The following is a 16876-nucleotide window of genomic DNA, read 5'->3' as shown; positions in this document are numbered from 1 at the left end:
AATAATAAATCCAGTTAAACGCCACTGACGTCCTGGAATCCGAGCAGCGTCTAACCGCCAGTGTCACGGATGTGCGGGCGCGCACTTGTTTCAGTGCTGAATTTTATGGATGAACTATGTTTTAATTTTCTCATTGAATTTTAAAACAAACACATCCACATATGAATAGCAATTGTCAGAATCTCGGAATGTTTGTCAATTTTTTTATGTGTATGTATGGTATTTTTTGTCAACACATTAATATATTTTTTTATCTTAATCAAACATGTATTTTTGATGGTCTTCTTTTCTCTAATAATCAAATGAAAGTGTTTTACATACTTTAACATTATTATTTATATTACCCGAATATTTTCTACATAAAACCTATTGATTTCCACGATTGAACGAACACAATATTGTCACGATGTTTGTGAACTAGAGAATTATTCCTGTCGGCTAAATTCTCAGGACGGCAACACTTGTTAAATCAGCATACGCATGCACGGAATGTTGGTACAACTAGCAGCGAACAGACCACGGAGGAGGTAGGGGGCCGGCGGAAGCGGTAGCGCGAAGCGGCCTCGATTCTCATTCTCTCTGATGGTGGCGCCACCCGGCGCGTGGGCTGATAGCCCGCTTTTGTGTTTTTATACTCGTGTGGTGAAATGTGAATTAGGGAAGGACATGGACTCGGTCTCTGTAAATAGAAAATTGTATCATTATCCTGTAGTAACTATGTAGTATTATTGTTAAGGTTGTCGCTTAATTGTGTGCAAGGTAAATCTTACGATATTGTCCCTGTCTAGTTTAGTTATATGCCGCTTTATTCAAGTGTAATGCTTATTTGTGCAATACAGTGACTTTATTCTATTCAGATCTTGTTATTTAATCTTTGAGTTATCCCAATTACTTAAGTCGGGCTTTTGCAGTTGTTTCCACGTTAGTGAAAAACTCGCTGGCGCTCAATCAGTATAGTAAGATTGATCTCAGGGGTCAGTAAAGCATGCAGCACTCACTCCAGACTCCTTTCGAGTCTGGGAATCCTCGCCATGGAAACTAGTTCCAAGCTTGGGTTTCACTGCACTGAACAGAGCACGTATTCACAACCTGAGAGCATGTCTCGTGCCCTACACCACAGGGTGGTGGCAAAAAGGGAAGGTGAGTTTGAGGTTATATGAAGATTTTATCGATATATGCTGATGTTCCAATAATAATAGTATTCAGCGTACAAGAAATGTCTTATTACAATATTAATATTAAATGTCTTAGAATAGTATAAATTACGCTAGACATATTTTACCAATTTTATCAATGCTAATGAGTTGCTCACAAGCCAAGTAAGCCAAGTACTTTCTGGTTCGTTTTGAGTAAACTAAGGTTAAACATAATATTTGGGTATTTCTGATATGTGAGGGTATGATTGCCCGAATCCATGTGCTCCATTAGCACGTAAGTCAGACGATTTACATTATTCGGGCTTTTTTTCGCGTGGAGTACCCCAAACTGCGGACTTTTTAGTCCGCAGGCCAGGTTCGTTGGATTTCAAACATATTTGATAGGTATTTTACTCTCAGAGTTCCCAGATTTTGTCCGTCAATCACAACGTCAATTGGATTTGACATAAATACACAATCATTTGAACCGAAAAAAAAAACATGTAGGTAATTGTTCTAAATAGTTTTATTGATTCATTTCTTAATTAACATAAAAGAAAAAGATAGTTTTCACAATTATTTTTTTAATTTGAATTTATCAAATTCTGAAAAGATTACGTAAAATGTGTGTTGTTTTTACTTTAATATAATTTTATACAAATCTATAGTTACCTATATAAACAACACAAAATTTTATAATTATCGCAAGACATTACCTACGATAATCGAAACTTTTGAGTTTTGACAGCTCGATTTTTTTATTCTTTCGTTGATCGTCTGTTGGTCAGTAGCAGATGATAGATAAATGGACGATTTATTATCCTAGGACTTTTGGCTCGCCTTTGGAGCGCCTATTTAGCTGGATCGCCCAATGTTAAAACTTCCAACATTTTTTGGGTGCGTTTGTTTGTGCAAAATTAATACACGTTTGTGCACGATTTTTTTTTCGCTTGTGCACCTATAATCGAATTAAAACACTTGTGCATCGGCAGTGAACTTTAGTGCATGATTTTTTTTTGGTTTACCACCTATATTCAGCGCGCTATTTAATCTTCAAGTTTGTATGCAAAACCTGACTGTGTGGTTTTAATTTTTTTTAGCTTAAACTCTTGTCGATTATGTAGTGCGCCTTTGTGCATACATTTTTTTCTCATATAGGTACTGCTTGAGATAGTTAATATGAAATATTTGTTGAACGTTAAGTAGAACCACCCAACCAACTTCTTTCATTTTTCATAAAGTCATCTATTTGCCTATTATTGGCTTATGTTTGTGCACATCATCATCCGAGTTTTCTCTAAAATAGTATGTGCAATAGCTAATTCTATCTTGTATATACCTTTTTAGATAAATCTCTGTATAAGTACTAACCCCCATCCGCGAGTATGTTCTTAGCGTTTTTCCTAGTTCTTCAAAGACCCGCTATTAGAGGCAGGAACATGGAATTCTCAGTAGGTATACCTGCAAGCCATCAGCCTTCATATATTTACCTATCATCCATATCAATAAATAATAAACTGTGTGAATTACCACGGTTTTCCTCTAAATAGAGAGAGACAGGAGGGCTGTCTTTTTCTCAGCCATTCCCTACCAAAGTTCCTCCGGGCACAAAAAGAGCCCGGATTTCTATTGAATTCAGTTCCGTGCAAGTGATATTCTCCGAAACACATGCAAGATGTCTTAAAAACTACTTCACACTTTCCGTAATAATCCTCGTAAATCGAATTACCTACACACCCGCGAGTAAACCGCTCACAATTATTTCATTTAGTGATAATTGAGCGTAGTTATGCACAAAGCAGCCGAGCCACACAAACTTCAAACAGAGATAGAAGCACTTTTATGTAAATTGTGTTTTTTTTAATCAACAAAGCCTCTGTATACTGTTTATACTTTTTGAATGTTAGATATTATATAATATATTCGTCACCGTTCAGGCAAAAGTCACCAACCCTGAAAATGGCAGTTTTGAGTTGAGTATGTCACCCGAAGCGTAAAATTATACTCACCTTGGTACATTAGTTAGTAAAATTTTGCTTAAATCCGAATTATTTGTTTTTCACTAAATGACTTTCGATAAAATCTTAACAAGCAAAAGTCATTATAGGTGAATAGACATTATTGACTCTATAAAAAAAAAATCCTTCGTTATAAATATACAAGCAAAAGTCACTATACTATGGATGGTGAGTTTCACTGATGCTTCTTTTGGCTAACTTTGTTCAGATTATTAACAAGCAAAAGTCACCAAACCATAATTTGAGCTACCTTGCCTCCTTTAAAACCTTACAGATGTTTTAATTAGCATCAAAAAGTAAAAGTACCTTAAAGAAATTATTAAGAAGACATGAGAAAATAATTTAATGTAGATAAAACCTTAAAAACATTAAAATCTGATTTTTCCTGCATTTTCAAACTTTCAAATTGCGATATCTCAAAACTATGTTTTTAGGGTTGGTGACTTTTGCCTGAACGGTGACGAATGGTTTTGTATAACTTTTGAAGAGATAAAAGCATATAATCTATGAAATTTTGGTGTTTTACCAGTCCATGGTGTTTTGTGTAAAACGATTTTTTTAGAATGTTTATTCTGCAGAATGCAGCCATCTCTTATTTTTGTAAAAGAAGTCTTTATTTTTGATTATTATCTAAAAATAGCCTTCTTAGTTACTAAATTATTATGGGAATTGCAAAATTCACATAAAAATTCGAAAAACTTTTAAATTATACATCAATAATATTTAGCTGCCTGGCACTATTTTTATATGAAAAATCTGTTTATTATATTATATATATAAAAAAAGAGAAACATAATGTAATTGAGAAAATAATGTTTATTAATTGAATGGAGAAAAACACACCTTACAATCACGATTTAAAAAATTAGGAAAGTAATTAATATTATCAATTGGCTGCTTTTTGCAGAACGAATATGGCATATTTTTGGAACGCATTTATATGATATTTTTGTATGACAGCAGCTTGGTTGCTTTAAGCAAATCGAAAATGTCATATTCTGCGATTTGCAAAATCTTTAAGACGCATTTATATGAGATTTTTGTATGACAGCAGCTTTGCTGATTTGTGCAGAACGTAAAACAAACGTGTGCGATTATGGAAATCACAATAACTCATTTTTTTTTAAATTGTGACTTGGCTGCTTTGTGCATAACTACGCTCAATTAGTTATACCTCGATGACATCATCCGCTTTAGTGACCGTGAATAAGTACCTAAGTACCTACTTCGATCAGGTATTCCGCTGCGAACACAATATATTAATATTACGTGTACGGTTCTCCAACTTTCTTATTAGCGACTAATACCTCCAGAGTTACATAGTGTTACTAAATCTAGTCTTTATAATTAATTAGGTATATACACATATTTTTGTAATTTTAATGATGTGTTAAATTTAAGTTTTATAAATAAATAAATAAATGAAAATTTTATAACTTTAATTATAAAACCGAGTCCCCGACAAAAAGACTATTAGAAATAATTATATAAGTAAATAAACCTATAAATAAACACGAGTTTTATTATAACTTTTTATAAGTTTATACATCAACTTTATAGATTATAACCAGAAGTTGTTTATTTACAAATTATTCAACGAACAGAACTGTGCCTTAATGACACTTTTTACAAGTTTATAAGACTGGATAAATTAATTCCTATAATAATTATAAACTACATAAAATTTATAACTTTTTCTAAGAACTATATTATACAATATATAACATACCTGTGACCTTAACCATAGAATAAGGGTAGTGCGAAAATCGTTATACTAAAAGTGAGTTTTATTCGTTAAACAATAATTGTTGGAACACCATCATCGAGTGTTTCCACTATCTACTCCAAGTTCCTCACCTAAGATGATCACCAGATCCTACATCTGAGCTAGCCGAATCTGGTTGGCTGTCAGTAGGTAGGTTTCTTGTGAGGCCTTTTTGTCAGTCTATTCAAGAAGGACTCACTGTATTCAGTTATGGTTTCGGCAATGTCGATTCCATCGTGTTTTGCATTGATGTTTGATGCTGGTGAGGCTTGAGTTCGTAGACGATTCGCAGGCATCTGTTCTCTATTGTTTGCAGCGTTCTTTAAATTGGATTTGATGATGTCAGTAGGAAGGTAGGTTCCTGGTAATATCAGATGACACATTCTGGTAATTCACATTATAAATGCAAGGTATGTTAGAAGCCTGTGACCCGTAGTCTTGAAAAACATGAAATGTACCTAGCATAGGTACCGGCGAAAAAAATTATAAGTGAATTGTATGTTTTTAAGATAGCTACCTAGATCATCGCATTACGTACTGTTGACATTTTAAATAATTAGCACTCTTTTAATAAAATACTTTTTTTATTAACATACCTACTGGATGTTTCGTATATTATTTAGACTTACTGAATAATTTTAGGATTTTGAGAAAGCTGATAATAATAAGAAAAAGTAATTTGAAAATGAGTATCAAACTGATTTACAAAATAAACAAAAAATGGCTCGTAAAGAAAAATTCAATGACACTATTGAACCATGTCTGTGGATTCAAAATTATGTTTTGACCTACCCGATCTTCTCCAAGTTAGGTACCTGTGGTGATAAAATGTCAATTTTTTTTAAGAAAAAAAGTTAAAATATGTTTAAATTTTACAATATAATTAACACAAATGGTGAATGCCAAAGAGGTGCACCGTCAAATCACTGGTTCTTTGGCAAACATAAGTACCAACGTAATCAGTTCTAGAGTTTTGCTGCACCTAAACGAAAATTGTAGTGGCAAAGACATCATTTTCTATATTGAATATAATTGCGCTTTTCAGAATCAAAATAAATCAATTGCCAGTATGTACTTATCTATATACCTACCATCAGGAACTTGGACGACTATTACTCACGAATACTTGGTTGTAGATCTCACATAAAACGAGGTTGATTCTATACATTCCTCAAAAAACTGAGCAATAGAAAAATAGAGTAGGAGTAAAATCATACTTCTCATTAAAGTAGGTAAATAATATGGTCAAATTATATCACAGCTTTTCTGTGCTTCATAAGTTCTAGTTTACTATACTTACGTCATTTTGCCTCATTTGCTTTTGTTGAAATCTTTATATTGGTGATTTAAGCATCTATATCTTCATGGTAGGTACTCTTATACAGCCGCACATAACTAGCTTTCAGTCTTATTATTTCAAGTCTAAGCTTTGTTTTCACAGACCAGAACGTAGTTTACCTACCTACAATAAATTATTTTTTATGAATATAGCATCTGATCTCTTGAATGTTAGCATTTAAAATAAATTAACTTGTTGATTCCCCGACCATGTCTGATCCTAATAGGATCATATGGGCCTCCACAGAGAAGAGGTTTGTATTAACAGATTTTGTTTTTACGAGAAATGGATGTCAGCTACATGTTCGACCTATAGGTCCATACCCTGACTCACACACAAATTGAAAAACAATATGTGTACTTGCCAGACCCAGGATTCGATTCTGGGACCCACGGCGTTATAGTTTAAAGCTTAAGCCGCGTGGCCACCGTGGGTGTTCTACTCTGTTTACGTGGTGATTAAGTACTACCAACTACACTCTAGTTAGACAGGTCCCTACAAAGTTGATAAAAAAAATCCTTCTTGTATAGAGATAGAGTATAAGAATGAAATTAGCTACAAGAATTTTACACAACATGTTGCTAAAACATTATTATTTCCTAATATGCAGGGTGTATAGAAAGACAATCCATCACAATAAAAAGATTATAGGAGCCAATAATACAACACGTCATCATTAATATTTAGTAGATAAACCATATTAAATTTGAGCAAAACCATTTATTACTGTGCGTAAGTAAATACATAATCACATAGATCAGCGTTTCTCAACCTTTTTTAGCTCGCGTACCACTTGGTAGTACATCACGCTTAATTGTACCACTTCGTAAAAATGATTGTATTTCGAGAAATTTGTTATTCTATTTGCATTATAAATTTTATAGGGTAACTATATTTCCCAGAACTCAATTTATTTCAGTTTAAAAAAATCACAACGGTTTTATTTTTTCTGATAAAAATGAGACATTTGAACTTTACATATCACAATGTTTTTTTTTTTAATAAAAGGTGCCGAAGCTCATTTCTTATCGAAATTCAAAACCAGGACATTTAAAGAATTTTTTTAACAACTAATTCTTATAAAAAAAATTTACATAGAATTAAATAAACTTATTTGTACTTTAAAAAAAAATAAATGCATCGCAGGCAACTTTTTTCCAAAAATTACCGATATTAATAGAAAATAATATATCGACACACCAGTTCAAGACGGGAACAAGTCCGAAAAACGAATTTTTGAGTTATTACCATCATTGGATTCATCTTGCCAAGATCTATATGTTTCCATAATGGAACAACTCTTATTCAATATTGTACCTAAGATATCGCAAAAGTTTCTTTATGGAATTACAACTTTTCACTACATAACATGGTTCAAGAAAGGAACAACTGAGTTGTTCCTAAATGGTAACCCTGTCTCATTGACTTGTTCCTCTATGGAACTAAAAAATGTCTATTATGTTGTAACTGTCACTTATGTCATTCTGTGTTCCTCGTTCGCATGAGTTATTTTGATATTACACAAAGTTTTCATTGTTTAGCAAACTGTAGTGCCAATCTATATCGTCGGTGTTTTGTAAAAATGGCGAATCAACCAAAATGCTATTTTACAGGAGGAGGATATTTAACTTTTGACATTTAATTATTAATTACCTATGGATGATTATAAATTTCTAACAAATACATAATAAAGCTTAAAGGAACTACTGTCTTGATAATATAAAAAAAATGTATAAACTTGTATAAAAAGGTCGGAAAAATTATTTTAAATGGATATTCGCCCTTTATGTGTGATTAAAAATACGGAACAGTTGCACGTTCGCCCTTAGATATGTGGGTTTCTCAGGGAATAATTATAAGGAAAGTAATTTTTATTATGTTTATAATATTTTATTTAAACTTTTACAAGACAAAACAATATATTAGTGAAAGTTAAATTAAATCAAAACCATATTCTAGTAAACATTAGGAGTGTTTTTGTCCTTAAAAGGCATTATATACCTAATCAAAATAGTTATGGAACATCAGATTATTTTTTATTAAGTAAGGACAAATTAACTGGACTGGAGATACAAAATGAATAAAATTGTGTGAAATATTGTTTACATGCTGCCTTTTGGGGTTTTCATTAGTTATACTATCTGAAATATATTGTCTCCGTGCATCTTGGTTGCCATCGTTTTCACCGAGTTTCCAAAATTCTCCAAAAATCTATCATTGCATTTATAATATGTACATTTTCTGCAGAAAAAATTACATCGTTTCCTTTGTTGAACAACATATCCCGCCGCAGTTTTATACTCTTTTCCAGCGGCTCTCAGCTCTCAGCCATAGCCTGATTTCCGGTATTTTATCTTAATGTATATTACATATCGAAACCAAAATTGCTTAACAACTGTGAGATTTTTTATTACAACACATGGTGCCATTTATTCCAAAATACAAGCCGACAGTTATAGGAAGTAGCAGATGCTTTAATTATGGTTATTATTTTGAAATAGAAAGCAACCGAACCTTTTTTTAAAATACTTTGGATGTTTGCAATAAAATAATATTTACTGCCACGAATAAAAATAATAATGAAGGGGTCATTCTTGAAGATGGTAGAGGTAACCATGGTAACATTGGAAGAGCTGTTGATGATGAAACAAAGGCTGGAATAAAGCAACATATTGAGTCATTTGAAACTATTGAATCACATTATTGTAGAGCTCGAACGGGAAAAAAATATGTTGATGGTAGTTTGAATATAACCTTTATGTATAGGCTGTATAAAGAGTAGTGAAATTCAAAAAGCAGGCCTATTGCAAAACAGTATGTATGCACAAATATTTAATACTGAGTACAACATAGGGTTTTTCCAACCCAAGAAGGTAGGACGAAAAAGAAGAAGACGAAGACGAAGAAGGAAGAACTGAAAAGGGCTTACAGTACTCCACCAAAAATTTCAATGGAGAAGAAAAGAGGGTACTGTTCGGTTATACCGGAGGCAGCGGAAAACGCATTTTGAAAATAGCCGATAAACTGGATTATTTGTTAGGTTAACCTAACCAAACTTTCAATTTACTTTTCAACTTCAACTTACAATTCTGACAATTGCTTTTCACTTGAGAATGGGTTTGTTTTAAATTTCAATAATAAAATTAAAACATAGTACATTCTCAAAATTCGGCACTGAAACAGGTGCGTGCCTGCACATTGATATTCTTTTTTGCAGTCCCACAATAAGGCCATAACATAATAGATAATAAGGTGACGAGCGTCTTTACGGAAATACGTAATATTTAGAAAGGTATACACCAGATACACAGTCGTGTTAACACAATGTTTACGGGCCCTGTTAATTATTTTTGTAATTAACGTGTTAATTTTCATTTGAAAAGCAATTAGCCAGAACACAATTTTGTGTGGCCCGTAAGCATAGGGTTGATAAACATGTCGGGAGCCTCTATATAAACAAACATTGCATTCACAGAGTTTTTCACCTGTATGTGTTATTTTATGTTTTTTAAGATCATTAAGTTACAAGCATCAATATGAACACACAATACATTCATAAGGTTTTTCACCAGTATTTGTCAATTTATGTAATTTAAGCAATGACATTAATATGGACGAAGCATCTGAAAAAAAAATGACACTCACTTGTTTGTCGGGTCTGCCGAATGGCATTATTCAGTTCTAACGCCATTACAATAAAGGTAATATTGCTATAAATTCCCGATGCTTTTTGTCGAATTTACCGAATAGTTTGGTTCGGACGGTTTCGCTTAAATGAACATTGACACTAGAAACACTGTTGTAACGCCATTACAATTAAGGTGATATTGCTATAAATTCCCGATGCGTGATATCGCATAATGGAAATTGCGCGACGTCTACCTATACATGTGCGAATGTCGCTATGAATGATTTTACTTGCAAGCTACTGTATTGAGTGCGTTGTCATTTTATTTAAGACCACTAGTTGTCGGTATATTTATGAAAACACATTGCATATATAAGATTTTTCACTACTTTGTGGTTTTATGTTGTATAAAATCGCTTAGTCGCAAACATCTCTAAGAACATACATTTTAGTTATAAGGTATTTCACGAGTATGTCATTGTATATGCATTAAGATAACGGAGTCGGGAGCATTCATGAGAGCATACATTGCATTTATAAGGATTCACACCAGTGTGTCTTTTTCTTATTTTTCAAGATCACTAAGATGACGAGCATCTATATTAACAATCGTTGCATTTTATAAAGAATTTCACCAGTATGTTACTCATTAGTGGCATAGGTGCCCATATGGACACATCAATTTCGTTGTTGGTGTGACATGAATGATTATTTGTTCTAAAAATTGTCTACTTATCATTTTTATCTATCTGTTATATAACAGAGAATGAATAGTGAAAATAAAATTTTCATATAGTTTTTGAGTTTTGAAATAATAGCCGTGTCTATATGGACACGCGTAACACGTATGTTGCCAATTTATGAGTATAAACATACACACAAGCTAATATATCATTTTCTTCACTGCGTTCTGATTTCAGATGTTTTCTTTTTTTCAAAAAATCAGTCACAGCATCGCCTTTTTCTATTTTTTTTTTAATAAAATAAACTAACCCATTAAATCGTATAGCATCTAGAACCATTGATTTTGATGTACATAGTTTTGAATATCCATCCTGTCAAGATCCATCAGCGTTCTTATTTTCCACATTTTCCCCGTAAAATTGATATGTTGTGAAGCTAGGTGTAATTGCGTATAGAATTTCGAGTCACAGTATAAAATATCAGATTGGTTAAATTATTATATTAATTAAATTACCAGATGTCGAGCATCTATATGAACACACATTGCATTCATATGGTTTTCCACCAATATATCATTATATGCTTTTTAAGACTACTAGATATCGTGCAACTATATGGACAATCATTGCATTTATAATGTTTTTCACCAGTATGCATCATTTTATGTGTTTTAAATTACAATATGTCGAGCATCTATATGAGCATAGCTTGCATTTATAGGGTTTTTTCACCAGTATGTCTCATTTTATGTTTTCTTAAATTACCAAATGTCGAGCATCTATATGAACATAGATTGCATTTATAGGGTTTTTCACCAGTATGTATCATTTGATGTGTCTTCAGATTACTAGCTTGTGAGCATCTATATAAACACACATTGCATTTATAAGGTTTTTCAGCAGTATGTGTCATTTTATGTCTGTTCAGAGAACCAAGTTCCGAGCATCTATATGAACAAATATTGCATTTATAAGGTTTTTCACCGGTATGTATTATTTTATGTTGTTTAAGATTACTAGCTCGTGAGCATCTATAAGAACACACATTGCATTTATACGGTTTTTCGCCAGTATGTGTAATTTCATGTTTTTTAAGATTACCAAAGTTCGAGCAACTATATGAACACATACTGCATTTATAAGGTTTTTCACCAGTATGCGTCATTTTATGTGTCTTCAGATTACTAGCTTGTGAGCATCTATATGAACACACATTGCATTTATAAGGTTTTTCACCAGTATGTGTCATTTTATGTTTCTTCAGATTACAAGCTTGTGAGCATCTATATGAACAAATATTGCATTTATAAGGTTTTTCACCAATATTTGTAATTTCATGTTGTTTAAGATTACCAAAGTTCGAGCAACTATATGAACACATTTGGCATTTATAAGGTTTTTCAGCAGTATGTGTCTTTTTATGTGCTTTGACATTACTTTTTTGCGAGAATACATTGCTTTGGTTTTGATCAGCAATGACGTCCATGTGAACCATTTTGTGAGTTTTAAGAGCACTACCGCATCCAAAAACTTCGTCACAAATGCAGCAAATAAAATAACGTGAGAAATGGATTACACTTCCCAGAATAAGTCGAAGTTCTTTTGGAGCATCTCGTTCTAAGATTTCTTGTTTAATGTTGTTCGCATCTCTTGTCACTTCTGAATACTGTATCGTTCTATCCTGGAATTCATCATCTGAGGATTGCTGACCCCTATCTGTATCATGATGCCTTGTGACAAATCCCTTGGTAGAAACCTAGAAAAACCATAGTAATTGATATCAATATTGAGTTATAATTTTCAATTTGTTTTTTTCGTCGATTTTGGTTTTCAGAATTTTCAGACAATATTAAATAACAAAGCGACAGTAAAATGACGTTATGAAATCATAAAGTGCCTATCAAGGTATTACGTATTAAACCCTGACGGCTAAAATTTAAAAAAACATGGAACATAATGTTAAATGATAACATCTAACCACCATTCAACACTGTTATCCAAGCTATGTGGAGAACAGGCACCGCTAGCTCAGGGTACTGGGTTTCCACACTATCTCTCTGATGAATTCCAATCCTGTTACGGAAAGGACCATCGAAATCAATTGGTATTCGATGGATAATGTCTACCATACCGCTGCAGCGGTTAATTGCGAGCACTGAAAACTTGACTCTATTGGACGCCAAAGCCTTTTCTATGAAAGAAAAGAACATAAAAGAACATAATATTACGGGATACAATTAAATTAAATGAAACACCGTGATAATTTTAACCTCACTGTATTTAAAATAAATGCAATTAAAAGTCAATGATACATAAATGGCGACATGACGCCATAGAAAAATCACCACCGTTCACAAACGACGAGGTTATAATACATAAATATTTACGTTATACAAAAGACACCATATCAGCGTCTGCTAACTGAAATTCTAACACAATAAGTTCTCAGCAACTAACTTAAACTTAAACCAAAATATCCACATGTGAGTGAGGTTATAATTAAAGCAAAGACTTAAAATTAATTAATACTAAAAAATGAAATGTATTTACAGCCGCATAGCGATTCCGCTATGCGGGATGTGCTCCTCCCACGTCCACTCGTGTCAAGGGTCAACCAGAAAGGGCGGAAATCCAAACAAAATTCGATCGCCTGACATCGATCCCCCCACCACTCAAACAACCCGGAAGCTTGAAGTGCCAATCGCAGGATTTTTGTGTTGCCCGCGAGAGAAAAACCTCTCCACTAATTACAATGGTTAATTAGCCCGTTGGTGACGTCTGCAACGTCACAATACCCCATCAGTCGGGAGAAATTGACGCCGCAAGAGTCAATTTGTTTGTGACCACAGCATTCCTTGGGTCTTCTCATGGCGGACTGTCTCCTCTTGAATAAAGGAAGGGTGTCTCGTTTTCTTGGAAGCGGGTCCCTCAGTGGCGCAGGACAACCAACTGGGTTCGGTGGAAGCTTGGTCCGGGTGAAAAGTGGTGGCGGGGCGAAGCAGTCGATCCGCTGATCCAAGAGTCTTCTGGATCCTTTTCTGGATGAGACTGCCTTTGCGCTCCTTGATTCCTTCTTGCCTCCTCAGTTAACCTTGTGTTAAAACATTCGCCTTTTTTTAAATTTGCATTTTAACTTAACCTATATATAATTAAATGAAACTAACATGACCATTCAGGTACATGTTTGGATCTGAGAGTTCTCAAAAGTGAGGTGCTCACACAATATTGAGCATACAAGAAACTTATTGCGCATCCTCGAACAATGAGGGTTTACTAACACCTAAATACAATATTGCTTATGCTATTGTCACCTTGCGCTGGCCTTGTATGTGAACCCCTATTACTGAGTTTAAATCAATAATACTTTTCTTTTAAAACAAGAAATTTACAATATCGTTAAGCAAAATATAGCTTTACAATAATTGTGCCCATGCACTAGATTGATTATTTGAGAGCAAAGGCTCTCCGTTTTAGACTGTTATGCTTGAGCAAGCTACAACAAATCATGCTCGTTTGCTTGTGGAGCGACCATTCCTTGGTATTGCGGCATGGGTGAAGCCCAAGCTTACCTGAAATCTTAATATTAAATATTGAAATGTGCAAGATGTTGCTAACTCATCATGCTTTCTTACTGTTGCTTCCTAAGCAAAAACAGTAAGAGGGGTTTGTTCTAGAGAAACACAAGAAATGTGATGCAGCTGAAGACGGTGGTCGCGGGCGACTCTCCCAAACCTTTCCCTGCAAGAAAACTACAATACAATAAAGTCCTAATGCCACGTAGGCTTAAATATTTTATACATGAATAGATACCTCCGATTAATCGCGCGGAAGCTTTATATTGTTATTTTAATCGCACGACTCTATACCCTATGAACTGCAATCAGCGTTGTATGGTGGGGACTCCGACAGCAGCCAAGGCTCATTCTTCGAGACTACGCTACTCCTGTGATGTGTGTGCTTACATGCTAGTTTTATAAATTACTCCGCCTCAAACACTGCGAAGTCCCTCCAGACAAGCTAAGAGTTCTTCATGCGTTCTTCGAGCGTACGCTCCCCTGGCGCTTCTTATAACTAAAATGATCTTATGCTAATGCGCATGGGTTGCGCACCACCTATGAACAACATGACATTATCAAGAATTTAAACAGAGTTTGCTCAGGTTTGCCACTGACGCGAGCCTCCTTCAGACTTGTATCTGAATTTAGGATAAAATTTTGCGATGTGTCGATTGACATCATCTTATTGCCCGATCTTTATGCCAAGCTGTTTTCTGAAATAAATGATGCTACAAGCCTCTAGAAAATGCAGGTTAGGCACCCCCGTTTGTTCAAGTCTCGCTGAACCAAACTTAGTTTACTATGCTATATTAGAGATTGCATATGGGACCTCTGCTCAGAGCTGTTGGTACGAAACCCCTCAAGATACCACAATCAACGAGTACTTGATGGTCTCAATTACTACAAAAAAATTAAAAAAAACATGACAAAATCCAGACCTAAGCACAGGACACTGCTTTTCCCAGCTGGGTCGTCTGTCAATCGTTTGCATGAACCAAACTTCAACGCCATGCACACGATTTGCAAATTACCAAGCATAATTCATAAGCATGAATCCCATTTCGTTGGCTTTCGCACAACTGCAATTCTCTTAGCTTTACTATTATTAAAATAAAACAAATATCAAACTTGCGGTCATCTCCACTCACAAACCAGACTCCACCAGAATTCTTGGCCAATGCAAGGCACTTCACTCTGCGTGAGTCAGTAGAATTTATGATGTGTCGCAAACTAGCAACAATTATACGTTTCTTTTAAGGAAGAAACGGATATTCTTTTTCAGAAGAAACTGAAAACATCATTGTGGAGGTCCACACACAAGCTCACCGCTTACAATAACTAGGTAACATTACAATTTAAAACACTTAACTCTATTGGACTCGTGAACCACCGCTTCGGACTGCAGTGTGCCGAAGTCACCAGGAGGTGGAGCGTACAAATGCGGCTGGCATGCCGATGGTCACTCGCAGACAAACTCCTGCTGACCTCGACAGCAACTGCACTCCGCACGACGTCCCAGCATCAGACAACACGTACAATAGAATACAGCGACTGAAACTTAAAACAATTTTATGTATACAAAGACAGTAAATGAAACTGCTTTACAACAATGTAAGGTGATAAACCTATCACGATCCTACATGAATTGAAATCAAATAGATGTATTTGACAATTTAATCAAATATATTCTTCTATATTGCAAATAGAACAATGCATCTTGCATTTAAAAGCTTTGGCAATTAACTAATTGACATGTGTCAAAATACTTTCACAGTGAAAGATATTTATATAACATTTTTATATAACATTAAATTATTTGACTGTTAATATAACATAAAGCTTAATCTTTAACATTGTGTGGTGCACTAGAAAAACAGCACAAGTTAACCTAATGTAATCCTAAATATATTACACATTTTAATCTAACATGAAATTATATCATATTGATTATCACAGGAATGTAATATTTGTACTTACAAAAATATGTACTAACATATCGAAGTTTGCGTATGTCAGTGTGACACAGAGCGCAAAATGAAACGCTGGATGATATAATCATCTAGCATATGTGATATCACATATCACCCCTTCAGTCGTCAAAAGATAAGCAGAAAAAGCGCTTATCTCACAGGAACCTCTGTGTAAGGAATACATTTGTCTTGCCTTTACAAATCAGAAATCAGCTGCGATGCCGATTTGTAAAGACGAGACACAAGACAACGGTACTAACTAAGTAGGCCGGTCTATGGTGTATAAATGAGGCAATCGATGGTGTGAAAGAAAATCAAATCAGTGTTCGCGCACTGTGATTATGAAAATACACCACGATTACTCCGTTCACAATTCGTAGGCATTCCTTATTTATAAAAAAAAATGTGAGAGGTTATGACGAAAGCATACCCTTACTATTGGTAACTTTAATACTTGGCAATGTCTTTGATATGGAAACGACCGAGGGATTTGCCTGTGGTGTCACCTAATTCGTAGACTAGTGGTGAAATTTTGGTTAAGACCACATTTTCAACATAACGAGCTGCCAGCTTGCTCGAAAAGAAGCTGGCCGCGTTTGACTGCACGAAATTCTTTCGCCACACTCGCTGTCCCACGACAAGCTGAGCGTCTCTTCTCCTTAGATTGTATCGTTTAGCGCTTGACTGGAAATTTTCCAACAGTTGAGCCTGAACGATCTCGAATACAAACGGTAGGTCTTTTAAACGATTAGCGTATTGATCATGACCTGTAGCTGCAGG

At 34.5% G+C, this 16876-nt stretch overlaps 1 protein-coding gene across 1 annotated transcript in view; it reads right to left on the bottom strand.

Moving 5' to 3' along the window:
* Positions 1 to 469: 469 nt before the first annotated feature.
* The window catches only part of LOC147077013 (uncharacterized), a 29439-nt gene continuing 13032 nt past the window's right edge, over positions 470 to 16876 (bottom strand). Inside the window, exons 4-5 of the mRNA XM_085940965.1 lie at positions 12146 to 12325; positions 470 to 679 (exon numbers count right to left, since the gene is read on the bottom strand). Of these exons, the coding sequence (XP_085797091.1) occupies positions 470 to 679; positions 12146 to 12325 (390 nt within the window). The remainder of the gene's footprint in view (positions 680 to 12145; positions 12326 to 16876) is intronic.

This window comes from Rhyacophila brunnea, unplaced genomic scaffold (assembly GCF_057557595.1).
Source record: "Rhyacophila brunnea isolate RB1 unplaced genomic scaffold, BYU_Rbru_1.0 scaffold_13, whole genome shotgun sequence".
NCBI classification, from domain to species: Eukaryota; Metazoa; Arthropoda; class Insecta; order Trichoptera; family Rhyacophilidae; genus Rhyacophila; species Rhyacophila brunnea.
This window is presented reverse-complemented; position numbering and strand designations above follow the sequence as displayed.